General features: G+C 38.3%; 2 protein-coding genes across 2 annotated transcripts in view; both read left to right on the forward strand.

Moving 5' to 3' along the window:
• LOC149051195 (melatonin receptor type 1A-like) overlaps positions 1-23,401 on the forward strand; it is a 36,245-nt gene extending 12,844 nt beyond the window's left edge. Inside the window, exons 2-3 of the mRNA XM_089206708.1 lie at positions 22,116-22,517; positions 23,010-23,401. Of these exons, the coding sequence (XP_089062834.1) occupies positions 22,116-22,517; positions 23,010-23,322 (715 nt within the window). The 3' untranslated portion in view covers positions 23,323-23,401. The remainder of the gene's footprint in view (positions 1-22,115; positions 22,518-23,009) is intronic.
• Positions 646-13,356, forward strand: LOC149051197 (uncharacterized). The gene is made up of 5 exons (XM_089206396.1): positions 646-799; positions 1,791-1,952; positions 2,213-2,290; positions 8,492-8,559; positions 9,748-13,356. Exons 1-5 carry the CDS (start codon positions 703-705, stop codon positions 13,180-13,182), a joined length of 3,840 nt encoding a protein of 1,279 aa, XP_089062522.1. The 5' UTR covers positions 646-702; the 3' UTR covers positions 13,183-13,356.
• Positions 23,402-25,068: the final 1,667 nt, after the last annotated feature.

The following is a 25,068-nucleotide window of genomic DNA, read 5'->3' on the forward strand; positions in this document are numbered from 1 at the left end:
AGGTACCGAGTCCGTGTGGGAGTGGCAACAACTGATATCTACCCGTATAAAGTACCAATTTAAACACAAAAAAATTGAAAAATCTCAAAAATAAGAACTTCTTTATCGATGTGCTCAAGAGGCTCAAGTCAGATCATTAAAATCGTCCTAGTGCTTATTAAATGCTTATTTCAGGTATTTTATTGAGCGAAAAACACCCTTAAAGGTACCAGCTAAGTCTCTGGCAGTCCACTAAAGTTTGGACTTTTGACCGTAAAAGGTTCCAGATCACTGATTTTGACCCCTGAAAGGTACGACAAGCATCCTCACGTATTTCCGATCGCCTCCTTCCCCACCTCCCCCACCAACCCTGTCAGCACCTAAAAACAAAAGATATGATTTGCCAACTACGAGCTGTCAGTCTCACCTCGTAAAATTCACGTAAACTGGTTATTTACTTATAAAAACTTTATGAAAGTAGGATAGAAAACGAATTTGGACGACTTGCCGCTGTTTGTCGGATGCATGATGACATTAGCTCTTAATTGGCTTCTGATTTTGTGTCTATGTACCCCTCCCATTCTCAGAAGGGAAAAAATATTTATTTTGCAACTGGGTAATATGTTGAGCTGATGTTTAAACCATTTTCAATAACCTTTTTTTCAGGCCAGGATGACTTAAAAGAAGAACTTTTTAAGAAGCATCAGTCTTCTTACAGTTGCTATGGCTACAGGAAGAAGTTCAATTAAAGTTCCATGTGAAAATGAAGACTTACCTGACAAAGAAAATGCACCAGATTTTGACGAGGACACTTTACGAGGTGAGCTAAGTTTAACTTTGGCTTCAGCTATTGTTAGAACAATTTCTATTCGATCAGTTTCAAGAATGCAAGCAGATGTGGAAAAGGACATTTACAGTATATGACCACTTTAAAGGATATTTGGCCAGTCATGACTCTCTTCTATGATTATAATATGCTGTTCATTGAGAAGATCTATGACACAGAAACTTTTGCTATTTTCTTTTCTAACAGTTCAAAGCAATAACAAAAAGTTATAATAAGTTAAGACTTTATTTGATCATCATATAACATCCACTGTGTAAGTTTGCATCATAGTTACCATCATCATCATCACCATCATCATCACCATCATCTTTCTATTTTAATGAAACATAATCACTTTGAAACCTTCAACATTCCCTCCCTTCTCCTCGAGCAACCCACAGGCATTTGATCTTCATCCAAGCCAAAGAGGGTGGGGGGGGGGGGGAGGGGGTTTTAAGCCTGCCTGGCTGGCGTTAGGGAATTTGAATAAAAACTGTCACATCTAATTTCCAGTAGAGTACAAGTGTTAATTATCATTGAATATGGAGGTTTTAAGGTAGATAGTGTACTTTCACTTACAAATGGCTCAGAAGAAATAAGGCTTCAAGGTCTAGGTTTTAAAGCTTGGTCAATTAGTTTTTAAAGCTTGATCAATTAGTTGAAAGTGAAATTCTTAATTATTTCGCCTTTTACATACGATTGTGTGGGGCATTTGAACAATTTATTAATTTTGCCCAGGGAATAGGAATTTTAGGAATCTCCAGGGGTTTTGCCTCGAATTCAGTGACGCTTATAATTCTCATCATTATTCTTACCCATGTTGTCACCTACATTGTTAGCATCATCATAACTATTGAAAATCTGCAGATTTTAAATCTCCAGATCTTGGCAGCTCTGACTATACACGAATAATTATTAACTACGACCACAGACTTTGACACCCATTTTTTAATTTTTTTCGAATTATTTTATTTTTTCTTTGCAGCCACAGCTGATGTTTATAGGAATGAGGGTAATGAGGCCTTCAAGAAAGGAGATTTCATCAATGCTATTCATTTTTACACCAAAGGAATTAAAATGAACTGCAATGACAAAGAACTGAAGGCCAAACTGCACAACAACAGGGCAATTGCACATTCTAAACTTGGTAAGATGATGAGAGCTTTAATATGCATTTTTTTCTATTTTGAAGCTATTGAGTAGTCTGTAGTAGTTTTCTGAAAAAAGGTGATGATTTTGAATGCATGGCCGGAAAAATTTACATCTTATCTTGGCCTCTCAAATATACAAAGAAGTAACCTCTTACTCCAGATATCAACGAGCATCACGAGTTTTCCCCAAAATTACAGTTATTGTAGTTGGTTTGCAACATGTATGGTTAATCAGAGATATTTATTTCAATAACAGGAAATCACCAGGATTCACTAAGGGATGCAGATGCAGCCATTGAGTCAAATCCAACTTTCCTTAAGGCAATTGTGAGAGGTTAGATATGTTAGCTGTACTATAATAATAGTAATGAAAAAAGAACTCAACACTCTAAGGTTAAATGAGGTTAAATGGAGTTCAATCTTGTCTCAATTGACTTTAATTAAGAGGTCAAGACCACCCTTATGTACATTTGAATCCAGCTCTTGACTGCTACGCCATTACTTCCATTAATCATGATGAGAATATTATTTTGAACGGGATGAAGAACTCAATGCGGAATGCAAAGCAAAATTTCAGCATGAATATTTTAGTTCCTTAAGTTCAATGAGTCACAGGTGTCAGATATGTTAAGAGCGTGTCCACGAGAGCACCGGACAGTCGTGCTACATGCCATCTCACCGATTTCAATGAAACTTTGCCAGTTTAAAGGGTCTACCCCAAAACTCAAAAGACAAACTGGTTTCTGTTTTGGTTTTTTTCCGGGGGGAGATAGACCACCCTCTCGGTTTTTTCTTAGTTTTCACTAAGAAAATCGCTTCAAATAGGTAAAATGTATGAAGCTCTCATTGCGATGGTATTCAACCAATTACTTTGAGGATTTGCACACATATTTTTACATCCTTAGTTAATGTCTGCTGCGAGCATCAGTCAGTTTGATGACGGCTTGTCAATCAACAGAGGCAAATATACGACTGTGTTTTTAGACTTTTCGATTCATCCAAATATTTGACAACTTTGAGGTCAAATATCTCCCGTTGCCGGAAAGCTACAACACTAATCTTGATTACCCTTTATAACCCATCATTCCATCTCTGAAAATCATCAAAAAAATCTTTTGGCACTACCGTATATTTGTCTTGGATGCCTTTTAAAATCTGCGACTGTGACAAGTTTCTCTTAACTACACCTGTCACGCACTTCTTGCTCTAGGCGGTCACTTGACAAAATAAACCTACATTTTTTAGCTCTTTATACAAGATGGTTGTTCAAGAAAGGTGAAAAATGTGAAAAACTTTCGAGAGTTTTTGTAGGAATGGAAAATTTCACGTTTGGAGAGATGCATGTACACGAAAAATCAATGGGAAAATCGTAGCGTTTCTTTCTTCAGTCGTTTATTACTTTGAAGATTTGCTAAAATCAGCAGATATGGCTTTTGTACGGCACAAAACATTCATTAGTCTATAATTTGATTGTTTCTCATCATCATTGCTCATTTTGGGAGATTTTAAAGTCACACGCTGCGTGTTGGTTGATATTACTACATGTTCCAGTGTACTACAACTTCGGCTTTTACAGACGAAAAATTCTGCGCTCTCGCTCGAGAGCAAATATCAATAGTTCTTTCGGACTAAAAACTGTGATTCTATCCCGAAAATAAAATTCCATAGTGTGGTCGTTGTCGCTTACCGCCATCGAACATTTCCATGCAGAACTCCGCTAAGCTAACATCTGTTGTGTGACCCGAAGACTCTCCGTAGGAATTATTCAAGCGCGTTGTTCATGCTGTCTGCTAGATAACAATTTCAGAATAATCTGCAGCTCACTATGATTATTTGCCTGCTTCGTTTGTAAACTATCTACATATTTTTTTCAAGCATTCTATTACTACATATAAATCCACATCTCTCTTGATCGAATGTTGCCGGGTTTGACTTGTAAAATTTTAAAATAAGAATGAGCCAGCAGTAATTTGACGAGTAGGCTTCCTGCAAATCTCCCTTGATGAAATCCTAAGACATAGCCAGTTCTTTTCGTGAGCAAAGACAATAAACATGAAAGCAAAGTGAGATGCAATTTTTTTTTTTAGCTTAATAGCAGCTGTACCCTCTCCTGCAGTCTTCGTCTAAATTTTGCAAGGTCCCTCCTTATCTTCTGCCTTGTTCGGTCAGTTTCGAACTCTGAAGCTAGATCATTGGCATCGGCCAACCGGCTGAAGTATCGAGCGATTTGCTGCTGTATCAACCGGTCAGTCTTAGACAACATTTCTGGCTGGTGTCGTCTCTTAAACTCCCTCGATATTTGGGAAATCACACTAGAGGCGGTTGCCTTACTAGTTTCCTCCCTTGCCCAGCACACGTCTAAGAGATAATTCTCTGCTTTCTGAGAAAAGGTGGCTGTTTTTTGTGTTTTCCAAAGAGCCCATCCAAAGTCCACTTGGCTAGTTAAGGATTGTTCGTCAGAATTTTTACCTGAGGTCCGACCTTGAACGTAGTCATCCCCTATAGAATGGCAAGCCGGTCTTAGTCCATTTACTCTTGATCTTATCCTAGGCGGAATTTTTTTGTCGGCTTCACTGTGTTTGTCTTTGTCAGGGTACATTTGGATGGCAGCCAATGACTGAAACGTCTTGATACATCCTTCTTTTAGCAAGAATATCTCGCTTTCTTGTTCCGTCTATGACGGATTGGTTATAGCTCTCGCGATGACCCGCGTTCAGAAATCTGTGCACGTTGCTGATAACCACCCGCTTCTACGATTAGTTTGCTGAATGTTTCTAATGTGATGAGCCTAGTGAGACCCTGAGGTGCTTCAAACCGTGCCAGTTGGTCTGCGCTATAAACTTGTCGCAGTTCTTAAGTCAGAGGGAGGATCGCCCACCTCTATTTATGTGAGCGCCTCTACAGTATCTGCGTATCCCTAGCAATCATATGATATAAAGTTCATCTCAGTCACAAATCACCAGCTTGGAAAACTGATGTTCAGATAGGCGCTCTTCTTGCCCTTCTTCCTTATTCATTGCCGACTCTAAGGTAGCAGCTACAGTACGCGTTCTATTTAGGTTTACAGTCACCTTGCCGCCACCAGGAAGACTCGCCACCAGCTTTGATTTCTTCTGCCATCTGGGGATTCATCTCTCTCCCACTTTATGTCTCAGATTTTTATGAGGAGGATACTGGCATTTACGAACCTGAAGGTCTGAATCTCACACCAAGTTATGCACGATATTTGAGGTACATCGTGAAATCGCGGCCTTCGTAATCTCCAAATAAGCCAATACGCGCTAGAATAAGCTCCATCTCGGACGAAACGCATGTTTGGGATACACCGACGTCTCTCAAATGTTTTTTTTTAAGCTGTATACCCACGAATTTAGAGGTATGAGCTGTTGCCGTCCCTGACCAGCGCGAGAAAAATAAAATTTGGTTCTACAGTTAGTTGCAAATGAACAAGACAACTGCACCATCTTGACTTTATCAATTCGAGTGTTTGATTGAATTGAGGGCTTTTTAGACACTCGATTTCTTATATGGCATCACTATGAAGACGTAATACAACTGATACACCTACACTACATAGGATTAACAATGACTGTTGCGGTGTTGCGAGAAGGAGGAAAATATTACCGGAAGTGTAAACTCTTTTTAAAAAGAGTTTCAGAGACGTTTCAGAGATGTCTATCTTTGATTGGCTGTCACAAAAAAATGACCCCCACTTAAATTTACTTGGAAAAATGAACTTACCAACTCCTTGTTGAAAAAATTGGAATTCATTTGACCGATACGCCGGCTTTTTCCTCGGGCTGCTATAAAACAGTTCATAAATTGACTAATAAATAAAATGTTTTGAAATACCGTTCGGAATTTGCCTTTTTTTTCTGCGTGCAAATCACGGGTAGACAAAGTTTTTAAAACATTTGACTAGAATTTCATGGAGTTCACCTCGATAATTTTCGTCGGCCAGAGTCAAGACGCGCTAAGGTAAGCGACATCGCCCTCCAGTAAAATAATTTTCCAAAGAATAAACGTGGCAAGCGTGAGGAAACGCACACTTTTTTATCATTGTGATCAAAGCCCAATGATGTACCTAAACTGGTACTTACGGTATCAAACCATTCATTATGACAGGATGAGCTTAATTTTTCTGTCGAGGTTGACGTGATTTCACATTAAAAGCGTTTTTGACGGAACAAACTAGTGAGCATCGCTGCACGAACTGAGAAAGTAAAAACTTGTATTTATCTCCCACGCGTTTCGTCTGACAATAGTAGACTTAATCAAGGATTTTTCAAGTAGGGTAAATAAGCTTTCTCATATACAAATAGTAAATAAGTTGTCTCTTTGCTATTGAAGCCAATGGATAGAATTCGCCAGGTGCGCCTAAGGTGTTATACATGCGTGACATTTTCCGGACGTTACATGTACGAGTACGTGATCCGTTTGAGGGTCACAGATTTAGGGTAAATATTTCACCCCTCAACATCACGCAATGTCTCTAGTTTATAGAGGTCTTAGAACGTTTCATTATACGGAGTTGCCTTCTGCGGGTAGAAGGCTACAAGCGAATTCTCAGGCGTAATTGCCTTTGATTTCTCAATTGATGTTGTCGCAAACACAGTTTTTGGGAGTCACGAGACAAAAAAAACTTATCGGGACCTAGTTTCATGTTCTAATGGAAATAAATAGCAAATAGAAACACATTTTCTTGAGAAATAAAGTCACAAATGACAGGGGCTCTCTGAAACAAATAGTGCTAGAAAAGGAGGGAATAAAAAAACATAAATGTGTGATAATGCAAGCAAGAGAATGAAAATCCAAAGAAGAAAAAGGAGAAAACATGGGAACCCGTGTTGCAGCGTGCAGATATCTTTCGAGCCAGACCTACACACCTAAGCCCGACATCACCCAGAAAAACTCGAAAGAGTCCTGTATATGAACTAGCTCGCACGTGCACTCAGGAAAGGCCATGACAATCAGCGAAAATAATAGCAAATGCAAATGATATTTGCAGTCAAAAAACAGGAAAATAAGATAACAGAAGGATTAAGAACATTCTAGAAGTGTCCTCTTGAAAAGAAAAGATGAACAATTTTTACTTCTCATGAAAAATCACGCTGTAACCCTACAAATACTATTTCTATACGTGGAATTTCTTGATGGTGGAAAATGGAAAGAACATTTTCCAGTCTTATTTTCTGGAAACATGGCGTAGTTAATGAATTTATGGGGCTATTGATATTTCCTATCAAATAAGGGGGGGTAGAGTTCCCCTTCATTCGCGGTATGGAAAAGCCGAAGTTGTTACACTCGGGAACTTGTACGTCAACAAGCAGGCGACATGTGACTTTAAAATCTCCTCTACTGTTACAGTTTCCTTATTGTAAACTGTGCGATAATGATAATAGACGATCAAAGTATAGGCTAATGAATGTTTTGTTCTGTACAAGAGCCCTATGTCCTGATTTTAGCAAATCTTCAAAGTAATAAACGACTGAAGAAAGAAACGCAACGATTTTCCCATTGATTTTTCGTCAACATGCATCTCTCCAAACGTGAAATTTTCCATTCCTACAAAAAATCTCGAAAGTTTTTCACATTTTCCACCTTGATCAATCATCTTGTATAAAGAGCTAAAAAACGTAGGTTTATTTGGTCAAGTGACCGCCTAGAGCAAGAAGTGCGTGACAGGTGTAGTTGAGAGAAACCTGTCACAGTCGCAGATTTTAAAAGGTATCCAAGACAAAAATACGGTAGTGCCCAAAGATTTTTTTGAGGATTTTTCAGAGATGAAATGATGGGTTATAAAGTGTAATTAAGATTAGTGTTGCAGCTTTCTGGCAACGGGAGATATTTGACCTCAAAGTTGTAAAATATTTAGATGAATCGAAAAGTCTAAAAACACAGTCGTATATTTGCCTCTGTTGATTTACAAGCCGTCAATCGAACTGACTGATATTCGCGGCGGCCATTAACTAAGGATGTAAAAATATATGTGCAAATCCTCAAAGTAATTGGTTTAATACCATCGCAGTGAGAGCTTCATACATTTTACCTATTTGAAGCGATTTCACTGGTGAAAACCAAGAAAAACCGGGGGGTGGTCTATCTCCCACGGAAAAAACCAAAACAGAAACTAGTCTGTTTTTTTTAGTTTTGGAGTAGAGCCTTTAAACTGACAAAGTTTCATTGAAATCGGTGAGATGGCATGTAGCACGACTGGCCGGTGCTCTCGTGGACACGCTCTTAAGTCACTATCTAGCTGTTTTAGAAAGAAGGATCAGGACTTACCTAACTCTTAGTATTTTTGTGGGAGTTGTTGATCCCAATTTAAGTGTTCTTAGAAGTTTCAGTTGTCTGTAAAGCTAAATAAATCTAACTGAAACCTAATAGGGCCTGTTTATTCTTTTCCGTTTAGTTTTTTTGTTTTGTTTTGTTTTTTTTTTTTTTCTTCTGGTCTGTAATGATTTCAATGGTTTCAGGTTCTTTTCTCAGAATTGAGCTACAGTAATAGTATGCTTCTTTGTGTTGTTGCCTACAGGAGCCACTGCTTGTGTTGAATTGAAGAGATTTGAAGGAGCAATCACTTGGTGTGATAAGGGACTAGCTGTATCCTTTGAAGGAATCTTTCATTTTTAACCGTGGGTATAAAAAAAAAGTTTCCATGATTTGATGTTTTAAGGGAGAAAATACAAAGTATTAATTATGATGGGAACTTATCAGTTCATATACTTTAAGTGTGTGTGATTAAAAACATAGGAGAAGTTATTACCTCAGGACTTATTAATGAAATTACTCCTTTTAGTCAATTTGACTTAGTTCTACTATCCATGCCAATAACTGGTACATTAGTTTAAATAACCCTTTAATTTCCCAGACCAAATTTGTAATTATCCTTACTGTCAACCATACAATTCTTGTAATGTTAGTACAGAGAATTCAGTATTGCATCAACTAACTATTTTCAAATTGATGTATATTTTTTTACTCTCAACACTTATCTGATTGATATTGTATTGCTGTTGTAAGGAGAAATTCTCTTTTGGTCACTCACGGGAGTTAAAGGGTTAGAAGACTAATATTCATCCAGTTTATACATAGTACTTGGGTAGATGATCTCTCTAAAACAAGCCAGAACAAAAAGCTCGGTAATGTTTACATATTTTATGCAGATTTTCTTGCCTTCGACCTTTTTCCACTACTTAGAGACTCGGAAACTTTCGTCCTGCTTTCCTATGGACAAATAAAAATTTTAAAGACATGTGTTTGTGTTGTAGATTCATTTCTTCCACTGCTGTAAAATAATTGTCTGATGTTAAAGCTATATTAATTTAAAAATTGAGCAAGTGCTGCTCAGTTTTTGGAAACTAAGGATTAAATCTAGATATTTCGCGTTAAATTTTGAGGCTGTAGACAGAAAAAACATTTTTTGAAGTGTAGATTTACTTCACAACTGACTTTAAGACTGTATGTTGATAAATCATCTACCTTTCATGCAAAGCCCTCCTAATTGGTAATTTTATAGTCGTGTACTTAGTTGCCAAGCCTTAGTTTGGAGTGAGGCTGAAGGTGACCTTGTTGTGATAGAGACCAGTATCTAGAAACGATAATAACAAAGTGGTTTGCATTTAAAAAGCAGCAATGTTTTTATCATAACAAGGTCAGCCTTTATCATCCCTCTTGTTCAGAGGCTTGGGAACCAAGCACGCAAATGTTAAAATGGACTATTACATATCAATATGATCGGAAACATAATCTTTTTTGTTTTTCCACATTTAACCCTTAACATAAAAAAAGATTGACAAAAACAATAGGATCTTGTTGTCATTAAGACTTCAGTCTGTCAGAGAAGTGGGAGATAAGTCCATGGAGGAAAAAGATCCTATTAGTCATGACCACGTTAGCGCAAGTTCAGGTGATATCAAGAAAGTCATAGACTTCTATAATTGGGGAGAAGAAGCAATAGAGTACCTAAACCTATATCTTAAAAAAGCTAAAGAAGTAGGAGACAAACATGGGGAGGGTCGTGCTTATGGCAATCTTGGCAATGCTTATCACCGTCTGGGTGATTTCAAAAAAGCCATAGAGTACCACAACCTACATCTTAAAATAGCTAAAGAAGTAGGAGACAAGCATGGGGAGGGTCCTGCTTATGGCAATCTTGGCAATGCTTATCGCCGTCTGGGTGATTTCAAAAAAGCCATAGAGTACCACAACCTACATCTTAAGATAGCTAAAGAAGTAGGAGACAAGCATGGGGAGGGTCGTGCTTATGGCAATCTTGGCAATGCTTATGACAGTCTGGGTGATTTCAAAAAAGCCATAGAGTACCACAACCTACATCTTAAAATAGCTAAAGAAGTAAGAGACAAGCATGGGGAGGGTGGTGCTTATGGCAATCTTGGCAATGCTTATCAGAGTCTGGGTGATTTCAAAAAAGCCAAAGAGTACCACAACCTACATCTTAAAATAGCCAAAAAAGTAGGAGACAAGCATGGGGAGGCTAGTGCTTATGGCAATCTTGGCAATGCTTATTCTAGTCTGGGTGATTTCAAAAAAGCCATAGAGTACCACAACCTACATCTTAAAATAGCTAAAGAAGTAGGAGACAAGCATGGGGAGGGTGGTGCTTATGGCAATCTTGGCAATGCTTATCGCCGTCTGGGTGATTTCAAAAAAGCCATAGAGTACCACAACCTACATCTTAAGATAGCTAAAGAAGTAGGAGACAAGCATGGGGAGGGTCGTGCTTATGGCAATCTTGGCAATGCTTATGACAGTCTGGGTGATTTCAAAAAAGCCATAGAGTACCACAACCTACATCTTAAAATAGCTAAAGAAGTAGGAGACAAGCATGGGGAGGGTGGTGCTTATGGCAATCTTGGCAATGCTTATCAGAGTCTGGGTGATTTCAAAAAAGCCATAGAGTACCACAACCTACATCTTAAAATAGCCAAAGAAGTAGGAGACAAGCATGGGGAGGGTAGTACTTATGGCAATGTTGGCAATGCTTATTCTAGTCTGGGTGATTTCAAAAAAGCCATAGAGTACCACAACCTACATCTTAAAATAGCTAAAGAAGTAGGAGACAAGCATGGGGAGGGTCCTGCTTATGGCAATCTTGGCAATGCTTATCGCCGTCTGGGTGATTTCAAAAAAGCCATAGAGTACCACAACCTACATCTTAAAATAGCTAAAGAAGTAGGAGAAAAGCATGGGGAGGGTCGTGCTTATGGCAATCTTGGCAATGTTTATCACAGTCTGGGTGATTTCAAAAAAGCCATAGAGTACCACAACCTACATCTTAAAATAGCTAAAGAAGTAGGAGACAAACATGGGGAGGGTCGTGCTTATGGCAATCTTGGCAATGCTTATCACCGTCTGGGTGATTTCAAAAAAGCCATAGAGTACCACAACCTACATCTTAAAATAGCTAAAGAAGTAGGAGACAAGCATGGGGAGGGTCCTGCTTATGGCAGTCTTGGCAATGCTTATCAGAGTCTGGGTGATTTTAAAAAAGCCATAGAGTACCACAACCTACATCTTAAAATAGCTAAAGAAGTAGGAGACAAGCATGGGGAGGGTCTTGCTTATAGCAATCTTGGCAATGCTTATCGCCGTCTGGGTGATTTAAAAAAAGCCATAGAGTACCATAACCTAAATCTTAAAATAGCTAAAGAAGTAGGAGATAAATCCTTGGAGGCAATGGCCTACTGTTCATTAGGATGCGTTTCTGAGTTGCAAGGTGGACTGCCAAAAGCCGTTGAACATTACCAAGCTAGCATAAACTTATTCAATTCCTTGAGAGTACTTCTTAAATCTAAAGATGAGTGGAAAGTTAATTTTCGAAATCAGCATCAAATGGCGTATACGGGTTTGTGGAGAGTTCTCGTAGAACAAGGTAATGTAGATGAAGCCTTATTTGTTGCTGAGAAAGGACGAGCTCAAGCTCTAACCGACCTCATGGAATCCAGTTTTCGTGGTGGAACAAGTCACCACAAGGGAGAAGATGAAGATTGCGCACTTTTAAAAAATGTTCCATCAAACACTGTCTTTCAGGCAGTGGACAAAGCTAACGTCAATCTTTGGGTTGTGTCCGAAGGAAAACAAGTTCAGTTAAGACAAAGTAAACTCAAAGGTTTTGTTTCAGAGAATAGTGGATCTAGCCAGTCCTTTGAGTCGTTCATGCTCGGTGTCTATACACAACTTGGTGTTCGTTCTAATGTGAGATGCGAGAATCGATCTTTAGATGCTTTGAGGGAGGGCCGTTCAAAAGTGGATGAGAAAACCAAAGAAGCCAACCCTCAACCTCACTTCCAACAAGACGGATGCTTGAGCAGTTTGTATGATATCGTTATGAAGCCGGTGGCTGACTTGATTCAAGGGGATGAGCTTCTCATTATTCCTGATGGACCCCTGTGGATCGCTCCTTACGCTGCATTGAAGGATGGTAATTCTAAATACCTGTGTGAATCGTTCACAATCCGAGTCGCTCCATCGTTAGCAAGTCTTAGACTCATTGCCGATTACCCAGATGATTATCACAAAAGCAGTGATGCGTTACTTGTAGGAGATCCGTGGGTATCCGAGGTTACTAACAGCGAGGGAGAGAAAGTCCTCGAGCAGCTTCCGTGTGCTAAAGAAGAAGTAGAAATGATCGGAGAAATTCTGAATATCACGCCAATCACTGGCAGAAAAGCCACGAAACGTGAGGTGTTGAAAAGACTCAGTTCCGTTTCCTTAGTTCACTTTGCGGCACACGGATGTATGGAAACTGGCGAAATTGCTCTTACACCTGACCCAGACCGAATATCTTCTGTGCCTACCGAGAAAGAGGATTACATTTTAACGATTCGAGATGTGTTGAATGTTCAACTTCGCGCTAAACTTGTTGTGCTCAGTTGCTCCCACAGTGGTCGGGGCGAGATCAAGGCTGAAGGTGTGGTTGGCATTGCGCGCGCTTTTATGGGGGCTGGTGCTCGGTCTGTTGTGGTGTCCCTGTGGGCGATTGATGGCGAGGCTACTCTCGAGTTCATGAAATGCTTTTATCAACACCTTGCAGAAGGTAAATCTACAAGCAAGTCACTGAACCTGGCCATGAAAAGCCTCAGAGAATCAGATGAGTTCCACGACATCAAATACTGGGCGCCCTTTTTGCTGATTGGAGATGACCTCACGTTTGACCTGATGGCAAAGGAAAGAGAAACTTTGAATAGAAAATCAAATAAATGAGAAAATTTTATTTTTCATCTCAAAAGAATGAAGTAGGAACTTGGAAGGTTTAAATGTTTCTCTATTTTAAACAATTTTTGGTTATTTTTCTTTACTTTTTACTTTTTTGTTAAATGGAACTTGAGATGTGCAACTTTACTATGGTGAAGAAATAAACCAGTCTATTTCATTATATTTTGATCAGTGGAATTGTCATTTTTTCTTACTTTAACAAATTTAAATGCTTGCGAAGAGAACGAAATGCAACAAGGCCTCTGTTATGAAAGAGGTTTCCATTTCCACCAACATGTCACTCAGCTCTGTTCCTGTATTACAATCAGTTGTATGGAAAATAATTTAAAGGTTATTTCTTTTACCCAACCAGGGCTTTTCCACCGGATTTTAATTACCTATTCTCTAAGCTTTCTATAAGCAAAGAAATAATTCGTCATTTGCAGAAGTTGGCGAATTTTTATTTCCAAAATTTTGATTGAATATGTATGTGAATTGATCTTAGACTGTTTTTTACATGATAAATTTCTTTGTTACAATTTACCTTCATCTTTACAAAAAAATTGATTACCATTTTCAACTCAATCCATTTTAATGCAATCTAATTCTGTCAGTGCCAAGATTGCCATTCTAAGCTTAATTTGAAGAAGTAAACATCAGAGATAATGTTATTAAATTTACTAACCATATGTTAGAGACATTACACCTACTTTTAGGGGTGCAGCCAGCCTCTAGTCCCGTAGGCCCGGCCTACAATTGTTTTCTGCCCGCTTGACTTTTACTAAAAGATAATATGACTCTTGCAAATGTTGAAACAAAAACTGAAATTTGTGAGAGAAGAGGCTTACATTTAGTCAAAAAGCTGGCTACAACCCTGTTTTCAATCAAACGAGTCTGGCCAATTTTTGTCCGTTTTACCAAACACTTCTCCGTTCGTTTTAAAGAACGACGACGGAGAGGCTAAAAATTGTCCATGTAATCTAAACTAGGAAAGAGGGACGCAGAGTTCACTATAATTAAAGTTTCCATAGGTGTGACTTTTATTGTATATGACATGGAATTTGTTGTTTCTAGTACGACAATATTTACGCTCATAAATGAGAGAAGTAGTTAACGTAAGCCATGTAGTCCTCAATGGGAATTATTTTGGTGGAAAGGCTCATTAATTAATGCAAACCTAGTGCGTAGTTGAAAACGTTCAGGGCTTCAGGATAAAACTTCTAATTGTTGAAAATCACCTCTTGAAATTTTTTCATCGCTTTAAATTTACCTCAGCATGATTTGAGGATGTCTGATAATATGCGTGGTTGAATATAATGTAACTAGGATTTTAAAGACATGCTAGGACATTTTCAACTAAACATGGTTTGTATAATGTCAGTGTATTTCGTGTGAAGTGTTTTGATGCTATTTTTTTTAAGTTGAAGATAATTGTTCATTTATCTTAGTTTAGATTAATTAACTCATGAACTCCCAAGTTCTGAAGAAAAATTCTCCCAACTGATAAGAATGTGTTTCTCTTTGCTGCCGCTTGTTCCGAGAATTCGATGTAACATTATGTTTCTAGTAAAAGATTATCCTCCAGTTTGGATTTTCTCTAATTGTTATTGACTCCATGTTTGTCGGTGTATTAATACCGTGAGGAGAATTTAAATTATGATCAGTCTTCGGAGTAAATGGGTTCATTTTAGCGTCTCCGTTTAGCGCATATTTTACTTAATGCCTTGAACAATTTAATGCAGCTTCTATTGTGCTTATTTTTTTACTTCTTTGTGTAAGAGAAATATAGTGTATAAAATACAAAAACTGCGTTGATTTACATTGTCTGTCTTTATATTCTTAGGATGCACGTAAGATGTAGAGAAAGCAGATCCTATTGGGACTTCAATACTTGTTTTGACCCACTCTGATTCCCGCGCACCAGGTTGATAATGTGTGCAGCTAATAGTGTACTAACATTCCATGTTTCAAGCCCCCGCCCACTTAACAAAAGCGCATCATCTCTTCGATTGTATCTCTTTCACTGTCTATCGTTCTCCGTATTGCCACACGGTTTTGAACGCCGACGGAAGTGTTCATACTGTTACATATCTGCGCCTTTTTTATCTTTTTCCTCACACAGGTTTTTACACCTTTTCACATTTGCGCATCCTTTTTTTTTCTCCTTCCTCTGGTTCCTTCCTTTTTTTTTATTTTTCATCGCAATTTTCCTTTATTCCCATCTTTTTCATGTCTGTTTCAGTTTTCACTCGTCTCAATCTTTGTGCAACGTCAGGCTTCTTACAACTCATATACCTCGTTACTCCCCCATAGTAGTTGTTATCGTGCGTATTATGTCCACTTTGGGACGGTGTCCTCTTAAAGTCATCTCTAGTAAAATCTCAGTTTTCCTTTCGATTGATTCCTAGTCCACAGGGTGCCAGTGCTTGCTCTCCTCAGTCCTCTCATCATAATAGCAGTTATAAAGCGAAACAGCTCTCTCCAAGTCTCGGCGACATAATCAGTGCATTTAGTCGGAAACGAGTCCCTCAGTGTCCAAATTAAGGCTTCTTCTATCATGTGATTGGGAATGGGTCAAACTCTCGCCCAGGGTCCACCTACAATCCACAGCCGGACTCTACTGAGTCGGTAGCCGCCATCTCGGATGTAGACGCAGAGAAGACCCTGAGGAAGAGTTTTGACAAAACAATAATTTAGAAAGGATAAGTTACAATAATGCTTAGAGAGATAGCCGATGACAACTTGAGAGATTCATCATGAGCAAACACGCTCCGTCGATTATTAAACTCCATGTCTGTTCGAATACGCACTCCTATATGCCCCTCTTCCCCGTCCCTATACATCCCTCTACTACAAGTTTTATCATCATACAGCACAATACAACATTATACCCCAGAGTAGCACTGTAAATCCGTAAAATGCAGTACCTAGACAACGCTTCACAACAATATGTACCCCTAGATAGCACTATACTTCCTTCCCTCTACTGAATTTTAAATCACCATACAGCGCTATATAAACAATTGCTCCAATTTGGCGCCAAAATAAGTGCGAATATTTGCCGCAGTCATTTTCTCGAATTTTCTGTTCCAAGATGCGGAAACTGTGAGCTTCGAGGAACAGATAATATCCAAGGACAAATATCCGTACATATTTTCGCGCAAAATAGACGCTATTGTGTTTTTATCCTTCAAATATTTTGCGACGCTCGTGAAAAATGTTAATGAACAGCTTACTGAATTGAATTAAGAAAAGGTTAAGTTTCTAAAAAAACTGTGATGCTGCGTCGGTGGGAGAGTATAACATGGTAATTTAGTATTATCAAGTGAGTTGATAACATAAATTGGCCACTGCAAAGAGTTTAAGAACTGACGTTTCGAGCGTTAGCCCTTCGTCAGAGCGATTGCAAAGGGCAAACGCTCGAAACATGAGCTTTTAAACTCTTTGCGGTGGGCAATTTACGTTATCAATTCAGTTGATAATGCCTAATTACCCTGAATTGCATAAATTTTGAGACGAAGACTTATCGTGGTGGACGTAAGGTCTAAAAATTGGGGAATATCGTTTAGGTGATATTCTCGGATATCACTTAGTTTTAGCCAGGGAATATTCAGTCACTTACTGCGTTTAGACCAATCGCGCGCGAGCAAAATTATTTGATGGATCATAAGCAATAATATGTACCCCTAGATAGCCCTACACTTCCCGCTACTGTAATTTACATCACAGTACAGCACTATACAACAATATATACCCCTAAGTAGCCTTGATTGGCATAATAGAATACATATATCGAAATGCTCCAGCCTCACGAGCCATGGTTTATGTCTTTCTCCCAAGTTCATTAAATATTCGATGAAAACCTCTGCGTCATTCAAAGAAAATACAGCATTTTCCAGCGCAGTCATGACTCGTCTGACGTGAAGATACAGAGATCGAGAGTTGATTACGGCTTCAAGTTTCAAACTCTTAAAGGCGGGAAATATGTCTTGAACTCTTGGGTTGAACTAAAAAAGTCTGAAACAAAATCATTCATGATCATCGTTATCAATTCTGAATAATCGAAATTCGATTCACGTTTACTTTGGAAAATAAATTTTACTCCTATTTTGCCAGTTATACAGAGAAATCAAGACACTGACAAGACACAGCAACAGCGTTGTGAATCTCCATCCTCATCTTCAACAGAACTGTGCTATCACGAAGATGGTGGGCGTGCGTTTGCATTTTAGAGTTACTTTTGCACAAAATAATGACCCGATTGGCAAGAATACGAGCTAAACACCCAACAGCGCTGGTACTTTTGCGTTTGCGTTCTGGCGTTTGCTCTCTAAAAGGCCCGAGAAAACGTTTTCATTGTCTATTAAATTATTGATTGTTTTCATTCCTCGGGTTCTTCTTTTAAACCGGAACTCGGTTCTTAGCGACTTGTTCAAATACTGCACTAGTTAAGACGTAACTTAACTCTTTATATAATAGGAAATAGACAAACAACAGGTGGCATCTTTTAAAGGACATTAAACACGTTATGATAAGTCTGCAAATTCTTTAGACAACAATAGTCATCAACAATTCATAAACATCGGTCGCAGTTGCGAAGTTTACGCGTTATATTTCAGTGTTTTGCATTTGGAAAACTCATTTTTTATTTATACGATGACTAGCCCTCTTTCTCACAAATATGAAAATTATTCTGAACCTGGTTAGCTCAGAGGTGATTTAGACAGTAAAAATAATGTCAGTAAATATAAACAGCCACTGATCCTATTTTGTAAACTTATAAATAATTGTTCTCAGTTCCTCAGGATCGGATGTGCTATTTTTTTCTTCTCATTTTTCAAATGATATATATGAATGTTTGAATGTTATATCTGGGGACTAATTTTTCCTCCAAAAAAAAGTTTGGGCTCCAGAGACACAATGGTGACCTATTGACATGTAAAAGAAAAAGAAAAAAACACACTTGAAATATAGATCCATTTTAGGTGAACGTCGTTGAACGTTATAGAAAACAAACAAATTGAGTTTGAAAGGTGCACGCATTTCGGCTGGGGAACATAGTTGCATTTACTGCTCTAGTTTAGTGGAACAATTTATACAACAATAGGTTTTTCAATAGTTACTCAATGGGATTTGTATCTTTAACGCTGTTTTTTATCGATACCATGGCCATCACCGACGCAGTAAATGCTAAAAATATTAAGAAAAAGTAATAAGGTAAATACTTTTATTTCGAATTTCTCAGTCAATATTTTCTCCCTCAAATGCTCTTAATGTGTCCTAATTTCTCTGATTTCCGACAATGAAAGACGTCCCTGTGGTTAACTGGTGATTTAGTGTTAACAACTGGGTTGAAAACGTAAATTAGCCACCGTAAAGAGTAAAAAGGTAGGGTTAGGGTAAAAGGGTAGGGTAACCCTAGGGTTAACTAACGAGAATCGCTAACTTTTACTTGATTCTTGGGTCTATAAATTGTATTGCCACTTCGTGTTACTTAAGAGCTAATTAAGCTGAGCTTGTTTGAACAAGTTACAGCTGTCGACTTCACAAAAATTTGCAGGCAATACCCGGCATTTACCTTGGATAAAATAAATAATTCGGGAGAAGTAAAAGGAATATTTAAGTCATGGATTTGATTTTGTGCAGGCGTTGATGACCGGAACACTTTCAGTTTCGTCTGCGTGTCATGCACACAATCATGAAAGTGTTTCGCACAAGCTTTCGTGTCAGGCTAACATAGGTATTAATTTAATGTGCTCCCGTATTTACGATGCATTTGATCAAAAACCTAGAAACATTTCCAGCTTATTTCACGTGTTTATGTTTATTATTTTATATAGTTTAAAAGTAATATTTTCCTTTTTTGATAGACTGCTTAGATTCTCCCTTTTAACTGTACTGTTACACTGATTTCCATGTTAAATATTGAGAAATGATGTCTTGTCTTCAAATGTCACCTAGTGATTTATTGGAAGCGTCCTTTCAACTAACTGCCTTTGATTTTTAGGAATCCAATTCATCAACTGGTAATGATAGATTGGTATCTGAGTAAAGTTTACCTTTAAATAGGTAGCAGAAATTACAGCCAGGTAAGCCTGATGAAATGCCAGGGGGAAAGGGGATGGACTGGCATCCCATCCAAGGGGTGTAGTTACTCCCACTCACTTCATGTGAGGAAACCAGTATTATAAGCTCAGGACCTGGATGGGCCACTGCTCAACTAAAAACTTTACCTAACTACCCACAGCCTCTTAAATAATTTGAATTGCTGTTGCAACAAATTATATGAACTCGCAACACTTGCCCAATTTTTTTTGAGAGTGGATTCTCTCTTAGAGTATTTTCAACAATAAAAGTAAACGATTAGTTTAATTATTTGTAGCTTCATTTCAAAATGTTTATTCTTTTTCTGTTATTTTCTTTTTTTTCTCTTTTTGATTCCCCCTCTTGTCATTCATAATTATTCAAAAATTCATATCATTACAATATTATTGAGTAGAAGAGAGTGGTTATCAAAGTCAATAACAAACAAATATGAAAACAGCTGGGCAGCGGTGTGTTATGGGAATTCACTGATTGTGCACAAACATCAAATATCGAGTGCACAGTGTGACTGAATAAATTAAGGGAATGTTTCTATTGGTCAGTTAGTTAAGTCTACGTAGATTAGTATTAAATGTTGTATGTGATGGAGATTGAAAAACCTAACTTAATATGCAACTAGGCAATCTGTCACGTTTTATTGCCATTATCCTAGTACGACAGTTATGTGGTCGATAGCAATTGGTTTTCTTGTATCGTAACTGTGTACTTGTCTATTTCTTCTCAATAAGAGCGTTTACGACAATTTAACGAGCAGAGGTAAGAACACTCAGCGTTAGAATGACAATTGGAGTGAGGTAAGGGTGTGTGATGTCAGCACTCTTCAAGATTGCGATTGTTTGGGTGCTGCAGCGAACAACTGAAGATCAGACCAGAGGCATCCGTAGACATAATTCTCTGCATACGAGGACCTCGACTTTGCTGATGACCAGGCGCTGCTATATCGCACAGCAATCATCATAAGAAAGAGAAAACATCCCGTCTCTGTGGCCTTGTTCGACAGATTTGCCCGTAGATCGGCTACTAAACAAGACGGAAGTTATGATTCTGAATGTCCCAAACCCCCAACTGATCAGAGCAAACAGAGAGGATCTTCCAACGACGGGGGAATTCACGTACCAGGGCAACACAGTCAGACATGATGGAAGAGCAAACAAGGACATCAAGAACCGCTTAGTGAAGGCCATAAATGTAGTCAGAATGCTCAACTATGTATAGAGGTCCCAGCAGCAGAGCACCAAGACCAGGCTAAAACTATATCATAGCTGTGTCCTATCCACCCTGATATATGGCTCTGAATGCTGGAGAATGTCAGAAGGCGATCTTGTAGATTGTCAGTCTTACACAGTCTTCTCAAATTTTGTGTGAGACATTTGATCATCATATTCACGCGGTTGTCATTGAAAAAAAAACTTATAATGTTTTTCTTTTATCAAAACTAAAAGTCAAGATGGTGTCAATTCTTTGTTTCAGGAAGTGATTTCAATGATATTGAAGAGTTTGCCAAGTCATAAAATTGGTTTCCAACCTCTATCAGGGCGTGTTTTTCCAAATAAAACTTTAAGTTTCTTTGTAGAATCGCCAAAGCAGTATATCTGATGAGTGTTGTCTGTAAGATAACATCTCTGTTTACACAACTTAATTACTGTCTAGAACGTTGTAATATTACAGTTAAGGAAGTTTCTAGGCCGACGTTTTTTTTAACTTCTTCTTTCGTTCTGGATACGCAAATAAATGTAAGAAGGCTGCGAACCAATGCTTCATTTAGAACTTAGATTGACTTTTCCGCTTCTTTATTCGACAACAATTGATTCTTCCAATATCCTCTCGGTTTTAGAATAAAGGTTTTTAATTCAAGCATAAATTTAAGGTGGTTTAAATTAAAATTTCAAATTTGACTGTCATTTAACTTCTGCGATCTTTTATGGCCATCAAAAAAAAATTAGTTCCCCTATACAATGCCGAAAATTATTAATAACAGAATGGATTTCAATTTTTTTCTTAGAGAGAGTTTTTATTTTTTTCCAGCTATTTTATGTCGCAGAAAAATAGAGTTGTTCAAACTCTTCACGATATCTTATCCCTTTCGTGCGCGACGGAATAATATGTTTGTTTACTAACCAGCTGTGTGAAGAGATTGTATAGATAAGATACGGAAAAGTAGAAGCAACATCTTTTCTTTCACTCGAAAGAGATATGTCGATTATTAAAAGCGATTCAACAACACTTATCCGGAGGTAAATAACTGAGTACAATTAAAACAAACCTCTTTCAGCAACAACGACGTACTGCACGAGCTCACGCCAAACAGAAACATAAAATGGCGTTGTTATTTGGCCCTACAACTTCTAACTTGATGAGAATGATAACAACGACGACGTACAGACACCTTTTAATATTTATTAATTGCAATGTGTTTAAAGATAGGATGCGATGGAAAATAACGTTTGATTTTCGGTTTTGTTACGCAGGTAATCGCGCACACCAGAGGGTTTCGCCGATCAGTGCTTCAAAAAGTCGACAACAAAGACTGTGCAGAAGTGTAAGTTACTTAAGCTTATCTAAGCTTATAAGCTTATCGACCAAAAGCAGTGATGACAAGTAAAACTCTCCCTTAAGCTTGCCACAAGAGAAGAGTCGTTAGTTTGGACTGAAACAGTTTTGTTTGCTGTTGCCAATGTTGTGGCCATCCTTGGAAATCTCCTTATTTTTTGCGCCGTGTACCATAACCATAGACTGCGCACGATTCCCAACATATTCGTAACAGCACTGGCTGTGAGCGATATTCTGATGTCTACTATATGTATGCCTTTTACAGTTGCAAGTCTTTTCCACGGTAGGTGGATCTTTGATGAAACGGTCTGCCGCTTTCAAGCATTTGATATCTTTGCGTTTGGGACGAGTAGTCTTGGAACTATGGCAGCAATTGCAGTCAGCCGATATTTCTGTGTTGTTAATCGGGAAAAGCATCCCTCGCTCTTTAAGAAGCAAAGATCCGTGATATACATTTTCATTGTTTGGTGCTGGGCTCTGGCTGGATCTGCTCCCATATTACTCTTCAAAAATGACAGCATTGGATTCCAGCCTGGAAAAGCAATGTGTATGTACAAATTTGAAAGTAACATTGCTTACTCTGCCTCAATCCTTTGCTGTTTTATCACAACACCCTTGATTATCATCAAGATCTGCTATGTCATAGTGTTACGCGCCGTGTCGAGATCAAATCGTGTTTTCTCACTGGAAAATAACCTGGAACTTCTTCAGGTGAATGTTAAAAGCGGGTCAAAGCGTTTGGTAGCAGTTGTGGTCGGCTTTGCATGCTGTTGGCTTCCTGTTTTTGTCGTTGATAACATAGACATGACACGTGGAGGACCCGCGCTACCACGACAAGTGTACTTGACTAACAGCCCCTTAATTTATCTGAGTAGCACCATAAACCCATTCATATATTGTGCCACAGATAAGAGGTTCAGACGAGAGTACAAGGTTGTTTTGAGGAAGATTTTTACCTTTAAATGCCGAGACAACAGCGAGAACGGTAACGCCTAACTGAAATAGCCAGAGAAGTGTGGTAGGAAATAGATTTTTCTGAGATTTTGTCCGAGGTTGTTGCTGGTAAAATCAGAAACAAAGGACTAAGACATTTTTTGACACTCATCATCCGTCAAGTGCGTTTATCAACCGAGACGTTTTGAAGTAGTATCTAATACCCCATTTGGTGTTTTCTCATCAGTAAATAATCCAGAACTCCTTCGAATGAATGTGGAGGAAGCCAAAGTGACGAAGCGTTTGGTTGCAGTTGTAGTCGGCTTTGCATGCTGCTGGCTTCCTTTTTTCATCATCGACAATATCGACATGGTGCAGGGAGAGCCCACGCTACCACGACCAGCTTACGTAACATATGGCTTTTTGCTTTACTTGAGTAGCTCCATAAACCCCTTCATATATTGTGCCACAGATAAGAGGTTCAGACGGGAGTATAAGGCTGTTTTCTGGAAGATTTTTAGCTTCAAATGCCGAGCCAACAACGAAAACAACGACGCCTAACTGAAATGGCGCAAGACCTGGTGTAGTGGAAGTTTTTTTCGGACATTTTAAGTGAGGTTGTTATTGGTAAAATTGGAAACATTTGTAGGTCTTCACAAGAACCCATGTTTATTTGTAGACTGGCTTGTGTTACCGAAAAGAGTGACAAAATAAATACTTTGCACAAACCTGGAAGTCATTAGGAGGATCCTTAAGACAGGCACCCTTAGTGATTGCAGCATCTGGCGGGGAATTACCCCCTAATCAGTACCAAGAAAAATCTTGGCCAACATCATCATCAAGTGAATATTAAACACAGCGGACCAAGAGCTCGGGAAGGAACAAGGAAGGTTCAGGTAAGGAAAGGAATGTAGCGAACAGATTTTTACTTTCAAAATATCATCAGGTAACGCACAGACTGGAAAAGACAGCTGTGCATTAACTTTTACAAAGCAGTTGACAGCATCCATAGAGATAGTCTCTTTTTGATTTGAAAGGGGAATTTTGTTCTCGAGCAAAACCGTTAATTATGTAATAATAAATTTTTGTTTGTATATGGATATCAGTTTAAAACATTTCTCTTTTCATTTACACTTTTCTTATTGAGGTTAATTTCCTGTGCCCTTCAATGACTTCTCTGAGGCTTGGGGCCAAACTAGAGATAATCGAAAGGGACATCTTAAAACACATGTCAGCAAATTAGGGGAAATTTCTTCAATCATAACTCAGCCGGGACATGACCGTTTAAGTTTACATGTCGTCTTCATCATTATTATCCACTATAAGTGAGGAATTGTGGTTTTTGAAATATGAAAAATTGGACGTAAACTTTTCCTCAGAAATATCCTTAATTAAACCCGCTTAACTGTCATTCAAATGTTCAACACACTCAACATACAGTAACCTACTCCCGTCAAACCCTATAATTAATTAAATAGACTGATACTTGTTCAAATAATTACGTCTGAATTTTGCTCAGTTTAAACTAAGAATTCGTACAAAGTAAACTGTTTTCTTTCCGAGGAATATCTGTTACTTTAACAGCAACTACAAAGTAAGGGGTCTTTTTATTTGATTTCAGTGCACACAGATCATGATTACATTCCCAGGAATAAGGCACCTGAGAAATTTTAAAATTTGTTCCGTTAATGTAGTCGTCATGCGGAAAGTTCTTCTGACCACCTTTCATAGTTTTGACTCCCCATTCCAGATTCAATTGCTACTTACAATTCCTCCGCATTTGTTTTCTTCTTCTTTCATACTGTAGGGGCCAGCTACGCTTGGCAAAATAAATACGACACAATAATTTCTCTGCGTCCTGATTCCTTGTATTCTTGTACAGGATAATCACAACGAATGACAAATGAGGATCTATCCGGTGAAGATTCGAAGTTATTGCTTCTTACACAGCCTAGAATCCTTCGCTAAAACAAACTCGACAAAAACGGCAAAAAAAAAACACAAACAAAAAGCAAAAAAAAAAGATAAAAAACAAAAAAAAACAAAAACCTGTGAGTAACGCTCAAGCAACGCGTAAGGCATGGGAAACTGCGCCCAGGTATATTAACAGCGGCGCTATAAAATGTATGTAAATGCAACCAATCATACACATGCTACTTTCTTATTCAACTTTCTTTTCGTTCTGCTTTGAACGATACAATGAGGTTTCACAATGACATAATAGAGTGCACTTATCTTTGTAAGACGATTTACATTGGAGACAAAATTATCATAAAAAGTTCAGGGATTCTAAGATTTATTTCAAGT

The sequence above is a fragment of the Pocillopora damicornis genome, chromosome 1 (assembly GCF_964200805.1).
Source record: "Pocillopora damicornis chromosome 1, jaPocDami1.2, whole genome shotgun sequence".
Classification (NCBI taxonomy): Eukaryota; Metazoa; Cnidaria; class Anthozoa; order Scleractinia; family Pocilloporidae; genus Pocillopora; species Pocillopora damicornis.

Coding starts and splice junctions, on each gene's coding strand:
- LOC149051197 (XM_089206396.1), top strand. CDS start 703: ATGGCTACAGGAAGAAGTTCAATTAAAGTTCCATGTGAAAATGAAGAC. Junction 1,953..2,212: donor AATTGCACATTCTAAACTTG/GTAAGATGATGA, acceptor TTTCAATAACAG/GAAATCACCAGGATTCACTA. Junction 2,291..8,491: donor CCTTAAGGCAATTGTGAGAG/GTTAGATATGTT, acceptor TGTTGCCTACAG/GAGCCACTGCTTGTGTTGAA.